We start from the raw sequence: 20,909 nt of genomic DNA on the forward strand, positions 1-20,909 counted from the left end.
GAGCAGCGCACAATAAATGTTACCATATCTGTAATTATAGGAGACGATTGGGTGGGAGGCTCCTGGTCCTTTCTTGGGGCTGTGAATTCAGCAGGGCTCTGTAACTTACCGAAAGCTGGAAGGATGGAAAGAAGAAAAAACATTGTCAAGCCTCTCTTTCTACCTATGTGTTGTGGTCATTCATTAGGTGAACACACGTTCTGGAGCACATACTGTGTACTAACTCAGTGGTTCTCAAAGGTAAACCCCAGCCCAGCGGTAGCAGCAGCATCACCTGGGGCCTGGTTAGAAGTGCACATTCTCCCCGTCCTCCCCTCGTCCTTCCTGATAGGTGTTACGAATCAGAAACTCTGAAGGTGGGACCAAGGAACAGGTGTTTCCACAAGCCCTCCAGGTGTGTCTGGTATGATAACGTTTGAGAACCACCACCCTAGATGTAGAACGTAGTCACTCTGCTGGGCACCCGGAACATAAACATGAAAAGGACCGTGTCCTTGACCTTCAGGAACATACAGTCTACTGGGAGAGGCAGATGTGTAAACAAGAACAACCAAGGATTCTGAGCGGTACAGTGGCAACACAGAGCCACAAAAGAGGGGGTGGCCGAGTCTGCATTTGGGGAGGAGGGTTTGGAAATAATCCCCAAAGAAGTGATGCTTGAAATAATTCTTAAGAAAAGACTAGAACTTTTCCAGTTATAAGCGGGGGAGAGAAAGGAGTGTGTACTTGGTGATGGGTGGACCGCATACAGACCTCAACTTTGAAAAAGCAGCTCCTGGAGAGGGGGGGGTTTGGTTTTTTGTTCACTGTTGGATCCCTGGGGCTGAGAACATGCCTCTGGCCCACAGGAGGCACCAGTTACCATTTGAATGATTGAACACAAAGGTCTTAAATTCCCACGTATTTAATTTTCACTGAAACGTTTCTTCGCAGCATGAGATTAAAACAAATAAACCTAATTGTGAGTTCTCTGCTTTAAAGCACTATATTCCTGAAAGAGATTAGCCAATGCCTGGATTGTTTATTTCACATGCGGTATCTTAAAGCACGGGTTGGCAATGGGAGACGTAGGACCTTTAAACCTGCTGGGTGGCTCAGCGAAGCCCAGAGCACTGGCTTGACACAAGCTTATGCTGAACCTGCAACTTTATCCAAACGTGCAAATTATTGATGCTTCAATAATTGATGCTTCAGAGACCAAACACATTGGTCTCTGAAATAGAAACCACATGAGGTTCCTCCTTAAAATGTGAAGAACCAAATAGCCCAGGCAGCGTATTTCCTTCTGCTTTAGTTAAAATCAACTCTGCATGCAAAATGATTGGGTCTTGTAATTTTCTAGTCATATTCTCAAATGCAGATGCTCTCTCTTCTTTCTTCTGGATGCCAGGGCATACTTCATAGTGTCAGGAACCTCCCCAAGGGGACCTCTGCATCTTCAAACTGACCACAGCGACAGGTCTGGTGGCCGATTCAAAAGAAAGGACTTATGCCAAGTTAGACCCCAGGACTGAGATTTCCTTCCTTTCAGAGCCACTTCTAAGGAAGCCACCCTGCAGGACTTCCTCCCCAACATGTCCACTGTACTTAGTCTGGTTTCATGTACCCAGTTACTTACATCCCTGGCTAGCTTGCTCTGGTCTCTGATCTGACAAAGCCTCAGAGGAGCGCTGCTCTAACCTGTGCTCCTAATCAAGTGGATCAGAGATCATGGGTGTTTTCAAGGACAAAGGGACCTTGGGGATCATGGACAACCTCCCACCCTCCACCTCACCCCATAGCCTTTTCCACTGTCTTCTAGGAACAAGAGGCTCCCAAACACTGAACGTGCAGGTGGTCTATTACGTGATGGATCTAGACAGTGAAACACAGAATATTCTTCAACACCAAAGTTGAAATGGGTTTTCCTCTACTTCCCTTTTAGATTGAATTAGGATGAAAAAGAACCCCCAAAATGGACCCAATACGTGAAATCACATTTTAACTTTTCTCTCCATTTGATCTGAGTTTGCTGCTCTGCAGTAATACTTTATGGTTAAACTAACCAGCCTTCCCAGTGTGGATCTGGCTTCTATCACAGAGCAGATCTGGCTGAAGAGTTGCTTGCATGTGTTTGAGAAGCTCTGCCAATTTCACATCATAACACAGGTATTAGAAGTGTTCATTACAAGCTGCTTCTCTCTGGACCTCAGTTTTCAATCTTTAAAAAGAGCTAATGGGACTACAAGTCTCTTGCAGGTTAGGATTCTATCAGTTTTAGGTCTTCCCTTCCAGAGCAGCATTAAGGAGCTAAGGAGGTGGGGTAGAGGAGAACTGAGGGAGGGAACATGCACCACCAGGCTCGCTCTGTTGTTTTACACGGGCACACGTGCGTGTGAGCTGGTCCTTTCTTCACTTGGTTTTTATCATGAATAGATGCCCTTAGTTTCTAGGTGCACGTTCGAATTCGTTTTGTTACTAGTGATAAACAAGCAGTGAAAAGAATAACACCAACTGACTTTGTAATGCTACGTGATAATAAGAGATTTTTAGATATACTTAAGTTTTGTGTGGTTGTTTTAGAAAAAAACAGGGATATGATTTTGGATAAGAGTTCGTCTCTTTTTAGCACCCCACGTTTACAAATTAGTTCGTCTGTTCATTCTGCACAGGTTTATGCTTTCTGCAAACATATTCTCTGTGCCAGTTCCTGGAATAAGCACTCGGCTGACAGAGGGAATATAGCTTCATATGATTATTCATGAAAACATTTTTAAAATACATTAAATAACTTAATGAAGTTGAGATAAAAAGAGGAACAGAGATATGTGAGATCAGCCATGAGATTTCAGGCAAGAATTGAGACTTTTTACTTGAGGGTTATCACCTTGAACCCTACTGCCTATCTTCAAACCCTGTGAACCCTGTGGATAGAGCATTGAGCTGAACGTTTCTGAACTTGAAAACTTTGTTCTTTAAAGTTTATTTTTCTAATTATCCAGGCCTCAGTTTCTTTGTAAAATATATTTTTCCTTATTTCAGTCCTTGCCCCAGGAGCATCCTTAGGGTTAATATTTGTGGAGAGAATAGATTTGTTAAATACCTTGCACTTCAAAGACATCGTTGCTCTAAAATAGGGTGTAATCATTAGCTTTTAATACTTTGGTTTTGCCTAAAAAGAAATATCTAACAGCCATGTAACATTTAACACACCACAAATCCTATGTGTTCTTCACCAGTTTCATTTTTTCTGCTTGTATTTCTTTCGTTTATATTTGTTCTGGGGGAAAAGGTTAGAGGCTACACTTTTTGTGGGTGAAACTGACAGCCAGTGGTCAGTGTTGAAGGCAGTATTAAGTGGATGCAGGCCACTGATGGACAGGGCATACATTCTTGACCTTCTAGTGCATATAGATTGGGGCTGAGGATGGGGGACAGAGTTTTATAAAATAGACCAGGGCATAGAAAAGATTTCGGTAAGCCAGTTCACACAGAAATCAGAAATCAGTGAAAACACTGGTCCTACATCATTTCATTCTGAGCTATTGACTTCACTTATCTAAATATTTGATATGTTTTATTTAATATTCTCTGCCCTCCATCATTACCACCTCCACATCTTTCACAAAAATTACGTTCCAAAAGATATTTCCAAGTTTAACTAAACTTAGGTAAATATGAAAATTGAGGTGTGGTCTGCAGGGGAAGGTGCAAGTAACTTCCAAGGGCCAGGGGGATCGTCACTGATGGCTTGGGAGAACCTGTTTGCAGAAGGGACTCGTGAAAGGGATAAACAACTATGGAACAGGCTACTATTTGTCCAGAAAGGAGATTTTGAAAAAACATTAGAAAGTTAATAGGAAGACAGCAGGTCCTGGCAGTTGAGGTTAATGTGAGTGTGTGACTGTGTTCACAGAGAAACACTGCCTTGTGCTGCTGGCAGTAGCATCTTTATGAAGCTGAGACTGCAATCATTAGCAAAGAAAGCATCAAAAAATGAGGACAGAGTCAAAACAAGAATTCTGAACAACGTTAAGACGTACAGATTTAGGAGCGGTATATTGAAATTTTAAGTTGAAAAATAAGTTCCGTTTCAGGATTTCCCATTTCCAAGATTTTGTTTAAGAATGAATTTTAAAGGATATGAGAATCACTGCCTTTGTTTTGGAGGAGTAGGAAAGTTAGAAACTATTTCATTTACATAAATTAAAATATTATCTCGATAATAAAATAATGAGACACACTTGTTTGTTTTAGGTATCTGCAGACGGGTGAAATAGAAATCACATAAACTATGATTACAGGTGAAATATGCCATATGAGTACAGACAGTATGAACACAGAATGACTTTACAGTTCAGAAATGTACTTAATAATAAGAAATTTAAGTTAATTGCAAAACAATAGTTATTTTTCTTCAATCTTAGTCTCCCAATAAAAATTATATATTAAACTACTCAGTCTATTTCGTGCTAAATTTCAAAAATAAAAGTAACTTCACTTGCTCTTTGTATATAGCTACCAAGTTTTTGTGCATGTGAGAGAATTCATTTATGACACTAATTAACAGCAGTATTGAGAACTGATTTAAAGTAATTCTAACTCCTCATATTCTTGTTTTACAGCTTGGCTCCTCCTCTTCTGTGCCTTTTACATCTATTTTTTCTCAGCTTTTTATGACCGTTGTGGTTCCCCTCATTATTGGACAGGTAAGGTCTCCAATTCTCTCTGCTCTTTTCTTTACAGATCAAATTGTGAATTCTTATGTAATGTCAGGACAATCGAGAGAAAGGATAGAGGAAGAGATGGTTAAATGAAAATCTAAGACTGTCAAACACAAGGTTTCCTCAGCCACAAAGGTCTCATCTTTTTATTTTTTTAATTAACATCAATCTGCTTTACAGATAGCTCTATATAGGGACACCAGCACACAGTCTTGATTTTTTAAATTTATCTTCCCTTCTTTGTAGCTATGTAGCTAACTTGGAAACATCTAGCAGATCATTACCTTGATTTCTGATAAGGTCTCAGCAATTATGACCATTTGGGGGACAACCATCTGCATTTGACTGGCTTCTTCTTATTCTTAGGCTCCTCTGATAGCAGTGATCATACTTGTGACCCTGTAGTTGATAAAATAAACATTTAATTCTATTAGCTCTTAAAATTAGACCTTAGAAAGTTTAGTTTCCCTTATCATTCTTACTGAATTAGACTCGTAGAAGAAATTCCTAACTTCTTAGAACAGGCTGATGATGAGCATATAATTCAATTATGAGCATACAGATTCAAAAGCAAGGTTGTCATTGTTGTTTTCATCATAGGTAGCCACAGTAACAGCGTACAGAATTTAATGTACTGCTGAAGTGAGTGAGTCTTAGAAAAAGAGTGCATTAGGATGGTGAAGAGCACAGATGTTGGGTTAAGAGCAACTAGACTCTAGCTGTTAGTTCTGCCTTTTACTTGCTGTGTGACCTTGGGCAAGTCGTTTAATCTCCTTAGCTCCAGGTTCCTAATTTATCAAACTGTGTAATAATGGGACATATCTTGAAGGGTTGTTGTGAGGGTCAAATGAAATATGATGCATGTAAAGTTTCTGTCCTCATAGAACCTGATACAGGTAAGTGTTCTATAGTTTCATCATCGTTTTCAAATTCCCTGTAGATACGAAACAGGAAGCAACTCTTTGAGGCACTAACAATAAAAAATGGTGCGTGTATAGACATGTAATATTTACATGCTGTCTTAGGTTTTCTGGGAAATCAACTCTGAGACAGAGGTTTCCATGCAGGAAGCTGAATGGGGGAGAACCCTTGGGATCAACACCTGGGAGAGTGGGACAAGTAGAACGGAGATGAAGGTGCCACAGCCTCAGGCTGGACCGCCCCCTCAGAGTTGTCCTGCCTAAGACACGCGTGCCTGGTTTCTCTCCTCTTGCGCTGAGCAGTCATCAGATGCTGGCTTCCTTGCCCCTCCGCGGTATGCCCTTGGGTGAGTCTGCCCTCTTAGCAGCAGTTCCCAAAGGGGAAGTCAACTGACATCTTTCAGTCAATCAACATGCCCTGCAGATATGGGAATAAGCATCTCGTTCCTGAAGAGATGGGTCTGGGGGGCACGACACAGCATCCACTACACATGCGCTATTTTATTTTTTTAATTTTAATTTTAGTTTTAGGAAAGGGACTAAACTTACAGTAAAGGGGGAGGGTTTAAAAGCACTCAGAGAATACCATTTAATTAAATATAGGATAATCCTCGAAAAAATATTCCCACAGTGCTGCTCACATAACAGGTATTCTGATAAATCTTACGGCGTCTACCTCTCTAACTCTTTGCCCATTTCCTAAACTCTAGCCTTGGCTTTTTCTCAATTGCTGCTTAATTTTTCTGTTTAGAATGTCTTTCTACCCACCCTCCCACTGCAACCCATTGCTCATTGGGCTCTTTAATTCATACCTTCTTGGGACCACCTACCTGAAGTATGTTTCCCTTTTACTCTTTATTGTGGCACCTTGTTTGAGTCCTTTCTTGGCCTTTGTCACAATATATACTTATCTTTTGTTAGCTTGTTAACGGTTGGTCTCCCTCATTAGATGGTAAGCTTTATGAGTACAGGAACCACATTTGCTTTGTTTGCCATTACATACCCAGACCATAGGCACCCAATAAATACGTGTTGGATGAGGGAGGGAGGGAGTGAATGCATGAGAGGTCTACGATCACTTAGGGAAACGCTGTGTCTTACAGAGGAACCTACCTGCCCTGCTCAGCTCTGGACAGTATTAGTTTAAACCCATATTTATTCTCTTGGTTCTGAAATTAATTCCATATAATAACTCGGGGCTCACACATTCTTCTCTTAGTGGATCTCAGAAACAATCTCTCTTAATAATAAATGTTTGTCTTCAGTTATATGGACAAAAAAACTTTGTCTACACTATTCAATGGATTTTTTAAATATATAGTGTTATATTATTTATGTAATTAAGACTATTTATCCAGAGAGAATAATGAATTGTTAGATTGCTTGCATGCCCAGTAGTAAAGTATTACAGTAAATTATAAAGCAGTAAAGGCAGTCAAAAAGCAAGAGGGCTGGTTTTTTAAAAGTTCTCTAGTACCAAAGTACCCTAATGGCTTTTTTCAAAGAGGAAACCTTTATGTTTGCAACTACTTACAAACAAACAGTTCTCTGTGTTTGCATCTACCTCTTATATTCTAGTCTTGGGAGTTCACAGTCACACCCCCGGTCTCTCCCCCTAGAAGCCACCCTGCCTCCTCACGTCCTTACTCCCTCACATCCAGGCAGGCACTAAATGCCACCATTTCTGCCTCCAAAATCTTTCAGCTCTGGCATCTGCAGCCTCGTGCATGCCAGAGAGGGTGCCACACCTTCACCATCTCCTGTCTAAATCACTGCACCTCCCAACCCTGTCTCTCTGCTGGGAATATCTTCCAGTCCGCATCTAATGTGTTCACCGCTCCAGGGTAGTCCTAAAAAACAAACCAGATTATGTTATTCCTCTCCTTAGAAGCTTCCCTCGTGGTTCCCTGTCGCCCACTCCTCGTGTGGCCCGCAAAGCCCCTCACAGTTTGACCCCAGCCTGCCCCCTCCCACCACCCCTTCACATAGGCTCCTCTTCTGCCATGCGGTGTGCCCACTACCCCCTCACCCGACCGTGCCCCTTCACTGCTCCATGCCTTTTATCTCGTTGTTGCCATCGTCTCTGCCAGCAAACTCCTCTTCATTCCTAAAGACTCAAGACAGAGATGTCCTCTGATGTGCTCTGACTCCCTGGGCCTAGAGTAAACTCCAGTTCTCCCATCTTACTTCACCCGTCGTATTTATCGGGAGAGACAGTAATGTACCCATGAGCTTCCAGGAAGCGGAAACTCTTATCATAAGTATATTTAATAGCATACTCAGTAGTTGGGTGTAAGCTGTATAAAAACACTGGCTGAAGAAAACTTTGAACCTATCCCCTCAGTGCCCTCAGCAGCCATTTCCCCTAGGTCTCCAGCTTCACTGGAGAGAAACATATGATTGGTTCTCATCTTGTTTTGAATTCATGACCCCAAATTTAAAATGTCATTCAGTACTTTCCAGATATCTTACTCTGCTTCCTTACAGGATTATTTCACCCTGTCGTCTATTTTCAAGTCCCTTTTACTTCCCCTAACACTCTCCCACTTGCCCATTACCCTTGGGTCTCACGGACTTTGCTTCTGTTTTCTGAAAGCGGCCAGCCTCGATGCTGCCTTAGAACCTTTGCACTGGCTGGTACTTCTGTTTGGAGCACCTCTCACCTGTCACGTCCTCAGAAAGACCTTTCCTCGCCCTTCCTCCAGAGGCTACCCACTCGATCACTCATGTATTATCCAGTTTAAACCTCTATTGTGTATGCATCATTATCTGCTTCTCACTTATTTGTTGTTTCTGCTTTTTATTTATCTCCTCAAAAACATGAGCTCCATGAGACCAGGGACCTTGTCTGCTCTTTTATCTCTCTGCTCATTTGTAATTGACTGACAGACCTAACCTCTGTGACGCAATCTTTGAAGCCCTCATTAGAAGTGCTCGTGTACTATTTACTGCAGAGGAATCAGATTCCTGGCAACGTAGCCTCATTTCTCCACTGTAACCACATCACTGTTACAGTGCCACACTGTGAAAATAAACATCTCTGTAGACTTTTACATGCATCTTTAAATGAGGTTTTATTGTTACCTTTTCAATAAACAATGGGAACTAGAGGGAGAAGAAAAAGACCAGGAAGGGTGAGTTGAAAATATTTTCCATAATCTTTTAGTGATGATAAAACTTCATCATTCCATTTTTTATTTATATTTCTGAGAGTGGATTTTCTTTTCTTTTTTTGTGTGTGTTTTCTCCAAACAGTACTTCTTTGGGGTTGAAATCATTATTGACTGACTGTGATGTGACGTGAGGTCCAGTTTGGTCTTTGCCACTGCTTGGCTATACACACGACTTCTAGGCCTCACTTACCTCATTTGTAGGATGAGGAGTTTAATATCTTCCAGCTCGAAGATGCTGTGACTCTGTGAGATAAGATTAGTCTTTCCATAGATGGTTGGGAGATTGTTGCTTCTGTCAATTCTAGAAAGAAATAAAATGTGTGTTATTGTAATATTTCTTCTCTTCTGATAAAGCCTTCAATATATCTAAGTGCTTGTGACAAATACTTTATGCATTAAATTTGAGAGATTTATGAATAAATGTTAATGAAATTGAATTTCCAGCACCTTTAAAAAATATTTTTTAAAACAGCACTCTAAACCCCACTTTTCTTTCAATAAATTAATAGTAAAAAAAAGCATATTATTTATCATTTATGCATTCTCTAGTCTTTCATTAGTGATTTGTTTCACAGTTTGAGATTGGCTTTTCATATTAAATAATATCCAGCTAAAGCTGCAGTTAATGTTATTAATGCTAGTAAAATTTTGCATTTATAAAATTAGATATGAACGGTTTTCATTGCTTCACTTGAATTGCTTTGAGAGAAGAGTGACTTTTACATTATGCAGTGGGATGTATTGCTGAACAGTGCTGTGAGAGAAACATCACCAAACTGGGACTTGGAAATAAGAATAGCCATCATGTACCGCGTACAGTCCCTGGTTCTAAAGCATTTTATATTTATTTAATTACTTAGTCCTCACTACAACTACTATTATATCCATTTTAGAGATGAGGCATAGGGAAGTTAAGGAATTTGCCCAAGATGACAAAGGAAGAAGCTCCAAAGTCTGTACCTTGAACCCCTACGCTATTATTCCCTCAGGAAATAGAGGTCAGAGCCCTGCTCATCCACCTGACTAGCTTTTTAACATTTTATTCAAGCTGTTTGGGGTCTCTATGCCCTTGTTTACAACTGTAAACTGAGCAGGATAATATCTGCATGATCTTGCTCCTGAGAATGGAAGTAAATAATAGAGGGAAAGAATTTTTGAAAAGTGCAGTAGATGATGGGTGCTTCTTGTATTCATCTATTATTATTGTTTCTCCTTTTTTAGAAAGTGTACAGATATTATTTTGAATCTACTCAATATTTAATAAGCGTTACATAATTGGATTTGATATCATATCCCTTACTATACATTTCAACAGAATATTAATGAAGAAACAAAGCAGTTTATGAAAATGTATGGATTCAGTGGAATAGAGGATAAAAATTGAAGATAACAAAAAAGAAGCAGACTCACAGATATAGACAACAAACAAGTGGTTACCAGTGGGGAGGGGGAGGGGTAATATAGGGGTGGGGGAATGGGAGGAACAAACTATTGGGTGTAAGATAGGCTCAAGGATGTATTGTACAATACAGGGAATAGAGTCAATACTTTGTAATAACTGTAAATGGAAAGCAACCTTTAAAAATTGTATTAAAATTTTAAAAAATGTTTTTAAATAAAAACACACGAAGAAAATAATCTTAACAAAATTGAAGCCACCTGAAGAAATTTTAAAATTCAGACTTAACATGAAAACTTATCCATTATATATCCCCACTCAAAAATAAATTTATAGGTGTAGAGACAGAGTAGAAAGAAAAACACAAGAAAATACCCTGAGAAAAAAAATGAAGAAAACAAAATGATGGCTGTTACACTTCTCACTTACCTCTGCATATCAACCTTCTTCACCTAAGATGTGTTATTTTTCCGGGGGTTCAGCTTGGAGGTCATGCAGTAATTGACATGTCACTCAGCTTATTAGAAATACAGGGATTCAAATTTTAGTTCCCCTTTAACCTTTCCTTGTGCTTAATTTTAAATAAAGAAAATCAAAATGTAGAAGGTGAGACAATAAAATAAAAAGTTTCCTGAGGAGGATTTTTTTTCCCCTTCTCTCTCCACAGGGAAAAGCAAAAAAGTCATTTAATTTTGAATGCATGCGTTTCTGTGAGCTAGAGTTTAGAAGAAAGGCATTTTGGCTAGGAGGGTGCAGGATGCAGGATTTGGAGCCCCGTGTTTCTTGCCTATTGAAAGAATCCTAATATACTATGAAACTTTGAGTACTTTGTAATGAAGAAAGAGGTAATAAGGTTGACTAAGTCAAATCACAGCTTATAAAGTTGATTGATGAGTACAGATTTGTCTTGGTTTTTAAAAGGCTTTGACTTTCGAGTTACACCTCATTCATATTTATTTGTTTATTTTGTCAGAGGGGTCGATGGTAGTGGAAGAAGACGCTTTTATTGGGTTGGCCAAAATGTTCATTTGGTTTTTCTGTAAGATGGCTCTAGTAGCATTTAGTTGTCTTTAACTTCATTCGAAACAATTTTATTAGATTGTATGTGACAGCTGTCATATCAGCGTGCACTTAAAAAAAAGACTTATCAAAATTGGTGAACTTTTGTGTAGCCATTTTAATATTGAAGATGGAAGAGAAAAGCAACATTTTCAGCATATTATGCTTTATTATTTCAAGAAAGGTAAAAATGCAATTGAAACGCAAAAAAAAGATTTGTACAGTGTATGGAGAGGTGCTGTGACTGACCGAGCATGTCAAAAGTGGTTTGCGAAGTTTCGTGCTGGAGATTTCTCGCTGGACGATGCCCCATGGTCAGGTAGACCAGTTGAAGTTAATAGTGATCAAATCGAGCTATTAATTGAGAACAATCAATGTTATACCACGTGGGAGAGAGCCGACATACTCAAAATATCCAAATCAAACGCTGAAAATCATTTGCACCAGCTTGGTTATGTTCATCGCTTTGATGTTTGTGTTCCACATAAGTTAAGCGAAAAAAACCTTCTTGACCGTATTTCCGCATACGATTCTCTACTTAAACGTAATGAAAACATTCCGTTTATGAAACAAATCGTGAGGGGCGATGAAAAATGGATACTGTACAATAATGTGGAACGGAAGAGATCGTGGGGCAAGCGAAATGAACCACCACCAAGCACACCAAAGGCCAGTATTCATGCAAAGAAGGTGATGTTGTGTGTATGGTGGGACTGGAAGGGAGTCCTCTATTATGAGCTCCTTCTGGAAAACCGAGCGATTAATTCCAACAAGTACTGCTCCCAGTTAGACCAACTGAAAGCAGCACTCGATGAAAAGCGTCCAGAATTAGTCAAGAGAAAATGCATAATCTTCCATCAGGATAATGCAAGACTGCATGTTTCTTTGATGACCAGGCAAAAACTGTTACAGTTTCGCTGGGAAGTTCTGATTCATCCGCTGCATTCACCAGACATTGCAACTTCAGATTTCCATTTATTTCGGTCTTTACAAAATTCTCTTAATGGAAAAAATTTCAATTCCCTGGAAGACTGTAAAAGGCACCTGGAACAGTTCTTTGCTCAAAAAGATAAAAAGTTTTGGGAAGATGGAATTATGAAGTTGCCTGAAAAATGGCAGAAGGTAGTGGAACAAAAGGGTAAATATGTTGTTCGATAAAGTTCTTTGAAAATGAAAAATGTGTCTTTTATTTTTACTTAAAAACCGAAGGCACTTTTTGGCCAACCCAATACCTTCGGAATTGGGATCATACGTTCTATAACCTATTGCAAAGAGAGGACTTCTGTGTTTTTAACCACTATATATTTAAACAAAATTGGAGGACAGTATCAATTTCAATAACTCTGTGTAATTTCCATTTATTTTATTTCCTAAAGAAGTTGGGTTGCACTGAATTGGACCAATTACCAGCTTTATGCTACCAGAAACAACAGATTATGAAGTGACCTTTTAAGTGAAGTCACTGTAGCCTTCTATTAAGCAGCTACCCCCATGGTGACATATCTGAACATGGGACTATCTGGGTCCCTCAGGCACCAGAATTTGTGTGCTAATACATCAGTCCATAATACTATGTGACAGAACTACTCTTATTTCTCTCTACCTCACTACATTTAAACTTTAAAGAAAGAAATGAACACTAGATAAATTACTATGGTTTTGGATCACTTGTGCAAAAACAAAACATGATTTTTTATAAATGCAGCTGTAACTTTAATTACAAGGTCTACTTTTTAAAAATATTTAACCACTATTTATCTCTCTATATAAAACCCTCGTTCTCCTCCCACCCCACCCAACCTTCAAGGTGCTGCCCCTGTACTTCATACCAACTGGTCAGCTTTCTGCCAGGACACCCTTTTTCAACACTTGTTTTACTTAACTGAGTCCTTGAGATCGGAGGAAATTGATCCAATAGCCGTTTGTTCACAGGTTCTCTGGAGAGTCGTTTATTTGTTCTTGAGTATCTGTGAAGGCATGCCTCATTGCGAATTAAGCCTTTTTAGTGACAGAGTGGAAGATGACAGAACCCCATCAGCCTTGTCAGGAGAAGTTCCCTGACCTCATTATTGCTAATGGATCATGGTAATTCAGCCTGTTGTGAAATCTCATGTTCAATTATGCAGGATAATGAGTGACTCAAAACTTAATGTCTCTCAACTCTAGTCTTCATTATCGGGTTTGTACAGCCTCTTTCAAAAGCCAAAGGTTTTAAATAGAGTGGTTCCCTTTTATATCCAAACTTAAAGTTATCGCCAATGTTCAGGCTGTCCTGATTTGAAACATCTGACTTGATTTTAAAATATGAGAGGATTGCCATATAACTTCATATTTCACTCATCCTTTTGTAGGAAAGTTAGGACAGGTTTATTCATTTTTAAGTGTTAATTCTGGAATTCTAAAAGCATGCAAATGGCATTTGTCTTTGGATTCACAAAAACTCTAGATATTCAGAGTCTGAATTATTTAAACTCCCACAACACATGCACTTTTGCTTTTCAAGCATGAGTTATAATTTAATTAAAAACTTCTGGTGCATTGCTAGCATTTTAAATATTAATATGTTCCATGGATCATTTTTGATTATCTACTGTCTTGAAATTCTTGAAGATGTCAGATTGTTAAGATTCCCAAAGTTGCACTTGGAATTGTCCATCGAGGCAAAGGGGGCTGTGATAATTACACACATCCATTAGGATCAGCAGAGGAGATAAACTTTGGGGAGGCTTAATGGGCATGTCTCAGTGACAGCTAGCAAAGAGCATTTGGCATGATTAAGGATGGATTTGAATGCAGTGGCAAACATACTCTCATTATGGACACCAGTGGAAGTTGCACTACAAATGTTAAATGCCCCAGGAGAAGAGTGGTGTGGCAGGGAAGCTTTGAAATCCACTGTGGCCATCATCCAAATTATTCTCTTTCCTTTATGTCTTTCTGCTGTCAGAATCATTTTGCAATGCCCAATGCAACTCCCTCCATCTCTGAAAAGAGGCAACCTGTTGGTCTCTGTGTTTCAGATTGTCCGAAGATACATCAAGGACTGGCTTGAAAGAAAGAAGCCTCCTTTTGGTGCTGTCAGCAGTAGTGTGCTCCTCATGATCATCTACACAACCTTCTGCGACACGTTCTCGAACCCAAATATCGACCTGGATAAATTCAGTCTTATTCTCATACTGTTCATAAGTAAGTTGGAAGGTGGGATATCCTTGCTGTCTCCTCAGCCTCCTCCACAGCAAAGCAAAGCCATCTGTGGTCCCTAAATTCATTGCCCATATTCATTTGATAAGAAAAGAATACTTCGTTTTGTGTTGCATGTACAGACTCAGTGACTTTATCGTATGTATCTGTTCTTGAAAAAGATATCAGTTATGCACTTATGACATAATCTCCCTTGTTTTTTATGTCTGATTTACAATAGTTGATGCCAGATGAAAGAAGTCATAATAGCTGTCAAATTCAAATGCTAGATTGAGCACTTTTTTGCCAATTTATTTTATTGTAACTTGAGGCTAACCTTACCCTTTATTGTGAATTAAAAGTAGGATTTATAATATATGGTACTGTTGTTTTCTAAGTATAGTAATTGGCTGCATTGGTTAAAATGTGACTATTTACATAATGTTTTCTATTAAAATATACCCAAAGTAATATCATTTCATTTTAAGAAGCAGCAGGCTATAAAATGCAAGTAACTGCTAGGGTCCAAAACTAACCTTTTGTTCTATTTACCCAGTAATACCAAAGACTACTTTGGTAATTATAATATCAAAGAATGTTTTGTTATTAAAATCAACATGAGTCATTCCAAAATATATGTTATATGCTACCACATTTATGCTATTTGCCATTATTCATAGTACAAACCAGCTCTTCCTAAATTGAACAAATAACCAAACTTTAAATCAAAGACGGTTTTAGAGTTACCCTGAGTAGCAAATATCATAGGTTATATCTGAGGATATCTTCACTAAGAACAAGTTGAGGGACTTCCCTGGCAGTCCAGTGGTTAAGACTCTGCGCTTCCACTGCGGGGGGCCCAGGTGCGCTTTCAGTGCAGGGGGCCCGGGTTGGATCCCTGGTTGGAGAACTAAGATCCCACATGCTGCGAGGCATGGAAAAAATAAAATAAAAAGAACAAGTTGAGTCCCACTAGTTTAAATGATTCTGTCAGTTTAGCAATGTGTGTGTGTTTCACTTATTCGTTTGTTTATTTTTCTATTTGAATTCCCATAAGTTTCAGATAAAACGAAGCATACCAGTAAGTATGCTACAGATACTGATTTTACAGTGCTAATTTAGATTTAATCTTTTTTTTTTTCTTCAGTCTGTTCCATTCAGCTGAGTTTTATGCTTTTAACATTCATCTTTTCAACGAGGTAAGTGATTTGGTATCTCTTGTTGTTAATTTCCTAATTGACGAATCATGCTCTTGACTTGGCTTCTAGGCCCCTACATTCTTCTACCTGGTCTCCTGTCTCCTGACTGTTCCATCTTGCTCCTGCCGCCCTCAAGTTGTAGAAGTTACCGAAGGATCTGTTCTTGGCCCTCGTTTCATTATTCACATTTTGTGCTTAGGCAGCCTCCTCCGTTCTACTGGCTCGAGCTCTCAGCTTCCTGATGATGAAGCCTAGACCTTCCACTGCACTGTTTTCTGGAGCTCTGGCACTGCTCATCACTTACCATTTGGATATCTTCACCTGACTGTCTTAACAAGACCTCAGACTCAAAATATTCAAAATGGAATTAATCTTTTTCCCCAGTACTTCCTCTTTCTCTCATATTTTTTAATGGAACTACCATCCATGGAGTTACTCAGACTGGAATCCTTCACATTATTATTTTTTAAATGTCTTGATCCTACCTCAGTAATAATATTTCTTGTGCTTTCAAAGCCTCTTCCCTAATTCAGGCTCTCGTTGCCTCTTTCTCCCTAGACTATTGCCATGGATGTCTTACTGTTATTCTTCATTTCCAGACTGAACTTTTCTTGTGTATTTCATAGTGCTTCCAATAACTCAGAGTCCTGATAATAGGCCTCCTGTTCAGAGACCTTCAATGGTCATCCAATGCCTGTAGAATGAGGTTCATTTTGTGGGGGCTAAGTGAACCACTACTAGCATTCACACTATCTAAGCTTTAGGTTGAGGTAAAATCTTTGCTGTTCCCTGGATTAACCTCAAGCATTCTCATTTCTGTCCCTTGCTTAGGCTGACCCCATGTCAAAATTGGTCTCCATGTCCTAGTTCATCTTTCCTGTTCTTAAAGCCTCACTTCTTCCACCAGTATTATACATTCAACAGATATGACTTAAGCCTTTGGTAGGAGAAAGTTACCATAGTGAATACCACAAATAATGATTTTGATCCTACATGAGTTTATAGACTAGATATATGCATTGGTAACTGAGTGTTCTCTTAGTGTGACAGTCAATTCAAAGAAGAAGGCACTTCCAAAGAGAGTGGTAGAACAAGACTCCATGGAAGAGATGGGATTTGACGTGAATCATAAAGAATAGCTAATTATTCAGCAAACACAGATGCAAAGAGGGAGTTCTTGGGAGAAGAAATAGTAAAGCAAATGTAGACATGCAAACACATACACACACACACACACACACACACACAAAGACCTGGTGGAACAATAGGAGTAGAGGAAAATTAAAAATAATAATAGTAACTGGAAAAGTAAACTTGGGCCAGATTGCGAGGGCCTTGAATGCCAGGTGCTGGCAATGAGCTGCCACAAGGGAAGGGGCCTGCGTTGTTTATGGGGCCTGAAGTAGCATCAGAGCATGGATGGTTCAGGCCTCACATTAGGCACTTGGCTCTTAGAGCACTTGCTATAGCACGAGGCCAGTTGTAAACAGTCAATAAAAATTTATTGATTGGTGTAATTTGAAGCATTTTCCCAAGCTTGTGGTTGTGATTTATGAAGTAAGAGTAGAGCCTGGAGCCATTAAGTCACAGAGAAAATGTGACTTAATTGGGTAAGTCTGAGAGTAGGAGCTATTTTAAAGTTCTTTTTGTAAATGGCTTGTTACGTCACCTTCGAAAAGATGTTTGCCTTCCGCTGGCTGTTTGTTTGCTGGTCCTTGTGGCAGAAGTAATCCTCAGACCCAGTCATCCTATCAAATCAGACTGTCAGTGACTGAAAAATTCCTTGAAAAGCACAGAACAGCCGCTACTGGGATTGCTGAAGGAGGGCCGGGGAGGGGAGTATCGCAACTAGTTGAATTCGAAGTGAGAATTTTCAGCATGGAGTAGGCTGGACTTTCATAAAGGCTTGTGGTTTTGAGGCCCTTCTATTCTGCCTTATTCTGCCTTCGCTAAAGTTCTGTTGTGTTTTGAACTTGCTTGGCCCACGGCCAGACATGCATGTTCTTTGGTAAACAACAATATGGAGTAGCTGTAGTCGTGCTCCTGGGTAGTGGTTGTGTAGCCCCATATTTTATGCCATTAAAATTTGGAGATGTTTCAATTAGACAAAATTTATGATTTTCACATTCTATTTTCATGCTGGAAGACCCCATAGCACCTGAGGATTTTATTGGAGGAATGAAAAATACCAACATTTATTGAACCCTACTCTGTGACAGGCACTGTGCTAGGGATTGTGCATATGTTATTTTGTGTAATCTGGCAGCAAAAGACTAGGTGACTATGCATTTTTGTTGCTATTTTGCAGATGATGACCCACTCTTAGAGTAGTTTAGGGACTTGCCTAAAATCAGATTTTAGTAGCTTAGTAACTTACCCAAAATCAGATGGCAAATACTGCACTTAGAATTGAAATTCATCTCCATTTGACATTTCCAAAAGAATTCACCCGTGCTTTTTCCACTGCACTAAACTACTTCAATTAATTTTAATGTTCACAATACTTGTTTTGGTTGGGGAATTTGTAGAGAGCATATAACTGGATTCTCCAAGTTCACACACACACAAATTAGTCAAAGATACCAAGAGTTAGAACTAGGACCCATTGGTTTATTCTTTGAGTTCTTTTCTTTTCCTACTTTTTGTTCCTTCCTTCTTAAAATTAGTGAAATTGGCCTGTGGTGGGTTTTTTCTTTTCTTTTACTTGCCTATTCAATAAAGCTAAAACCAATCCAGATATCCAGAGACAAAAATCTCAACATAGAAATCAGTCTGTCTTTTTTTGTACAGCATGCCACTGACCTCTGATGGTGGAAGTTTAGCATAAACCAGGAGAGACCCAGCCTAGAAAATTCAACTTCCCTGCAACACTTGTTTACCTGGTTAATATTTCTTAGGTTTACAGACCTGACATGTTACCATTGTGTAACATGTCATTGTGTCTGGCAGGGGAGCCTCTTCTACTTTGAGTATTTAAAATACATTTGAGAGTCGTTATTCTGTGTTCTCATTTATCTGTCCACAGAAGAGCGTCAGGGTTAAAAATTCCAACTCTGGAGTCAGACAGACTCAAGTTTCAATCCTGTTTAATAACTTTGTAACTTTTGTCAGTTTCCTCGTTGATAAAATGGAGATAGTAGTAGTACCTATCTCATAGGGTCATTTGGAGAATTAAATAATACGCACATAAAGCCCTCAGCATAATACCTAGTATATAGTAAGTGCTCAAGAAATGTTAGCTACTGTAAAATATTTGTTATATCACAGTAGTGTATATTATTTCAAAAACTAATTATGGAAGAGAGAGAATTAGCATTTCTAGTTTTGCAATATATTCTTTTGGATGTTCCTCTGTCACAGTTGCTGGGAATGGGGAGTTGATTCATCAAACCAAGAGTCCACTGTCCATAGTGACCTAAGCTTTCTGCAACTTTCAGAAGCTTCAAAGGTAGAAGAAAAAAAGTTGAAAAAGCTTAGAAAAATAAAGCAGTAATTGGGAGCCTTTTAAAAGTATATACAAGATAGTTTGGTAGATTGATAACTAGAGTAATAGAAACCTAGAGTGTCCCTAGAGTGACAAAAGAAACTATTAAGAAAGGAAAAGGAAGAAAACAAATATAAATATTTGCATTAGGTGCTTTAGCCCTTATCAGTACATTTTCAACCAGATGTCTCATTCAGCCTCAGGCCATAGCCCTGGGAGGGAAGGAGGGTGACCTGGAGGGCAGGAGAGGGAGAAAGGGAGGGAAGGAGAGAAGAGGAGCATTGTTATTCCTGGGAAGTTTCCTACCCATTTCAGAGATGGGCCGACTAAGCCAGAGCTCTGGGTAACTTGTTTAGTGCCACACAGCTGGTGATAGACGAGGTCTCCTAAAACGAGTAAAGACAAAAATGGGACCTATTGAAACTTAAAAGCTTCTGCACAGCAAAGGAAACTATAAACAAGACGAAAAGACAACCCTCAGAATGGGAGAAAATATTTGCAAATGAATCAACAAAGGATTAATCTCCAAAATATATAAACAGCTCACACGGCTTAATATTAAAAAAAACAAACAATCAAAAAATGGGCAGAAGACCTAAATAGACATTTCTCCAAAGAAGACATATAGATAGCCAAGAGGCACATGAAAAGCTGCTCAACGTCACTAATTATTAGAGAAATGCAAATGAAAACCACAGTGAGGTATCACCTCACACCGGTTAGAATGGGCATCATCATCAGATCTACAAACAACAAATGCTGGAGAGGGTGTGGAGAAAAGGGAACCCTCTTGCACTGTTGGTGGGAATGTAAATTGATTCAGCCACTATGGAGAACAGTATGGAGGTTCCTGAAAAAACTAGAAATAGAATTACCATATGACCCAGCAATCCCACTACTGGGCATATATCCAGAGAAAACCATAATTCAAAAAGACACATGCACACCAATGTTCATTGCAGCACTATTTACAATAGCCAGGTCATGGAAGCAACCTAAGTGCCCATTGACAGATGAATGGATAAAGATGTGGTCCATATATACAATGGAATATTACTCAGCCATAAAAAGGAACGAAATTGGGTCATTTGTAGAGACATGGATGGACCTAGAGACTGTCATACAGAGTGAAGTAAGTCAGAAAGAGAAAAACAAATATCGTATATTAACGTATATATATGGAATCTAGAAAAATGGTACAGATGAACCGGTTTGCAAAGCAGAAATAGAAACACAGATGTAGAGAACAACATATGGACACCAAGGGGGGAAAGCAGGGTGGGGATGGGTGATGGGATGAATTGGGAGATTGGGATTGACATATATACACTAATATGTATAAAATAGATAACTAATAAGAAACTGCTGTATAAAAAAAATAAAATAAAGTAAAATTTCAAAAAAAAAAGATGAGAAGCCCAGGTAAAGATTTTTAAACCATGTTCTGTTAAAAAAAAAAAAAAAAAACCACACAGGTGCAGAGGTTAACAAAGGAATGTATTTCACGTGGAAGTTTCCCCCTGTAAAAACAGTGGGCTTAGACGGGACTATCTCAGAGGACCTTTTCTGCTCCACATTCTGTAATTCTGCTAGTAAAACCTTTTGACATGTTTTCCTTTGTGGGTACTCAAAGGAAGGCAAAATAAATATTATGTGGAAAACACTGAATGAAAGCTTTGTGAGAGAATAAAAAGACCAGTTGGGAAGAAAAGGAAATAAACATCTCAAGGGAAGCCAAAGTAATCAAAAGAATTATAAAAACAAGATAAAAAGAAAATCAATATTAAATAGA

General features: G+C 39.0%; 1 protein-coding gene across 4 annotated transcripts in view; it reads left to right on the forward strand.

The window, feature by feature from the left end:
* Positions 1 to 20,909, forward strand: part of SLC10A7 (solute carrier family 10 member 7) — a 263,100-nt gene that overhangs the window by 200,988 nt on the left and 41,203 nt on the right. For 3 of the 4 annotated variants that reach the window (XM_061191620.1, XM_061191621.1, XM_061191619.1), the window contains 3 exons: positions 4,605 to 4,688; positions 14,275 to 14,440; positions 15,582 to 15,633. In XM_061191620.1, the coding sequence (XP_061047603.1) occupies positions 4,605 to 4,688; positions 14,275 to 14,440; positions 15,582 to 15,633 (302 nt within the window). Of the gene's footprint in view, positions 1 to 4,604; positions 4,689 to 5,728; positions 5,971 to 14,274; positions 14,441 to 15,581; positions 15,634 to 20,909 lie in introns of those variants that run through there. The other variant, XR_009701044.1, reaches the window with a different exon arrangement.

Source organism: Eubalaena glacialis, chromosome 5 (assembly GCF_028564815.1).
Source record: "Eubalaena glacialis isolate mEubGla1 chromosome 5, mEubGla1.1.hap2.+ XY, whole genome shotgun sequence".
NCBI lineage: Eukaryota > Metazoa > Chordata > Mammalia > Artiodactyla > Balaenidae > Eubalaena > Eubalaena glacialis.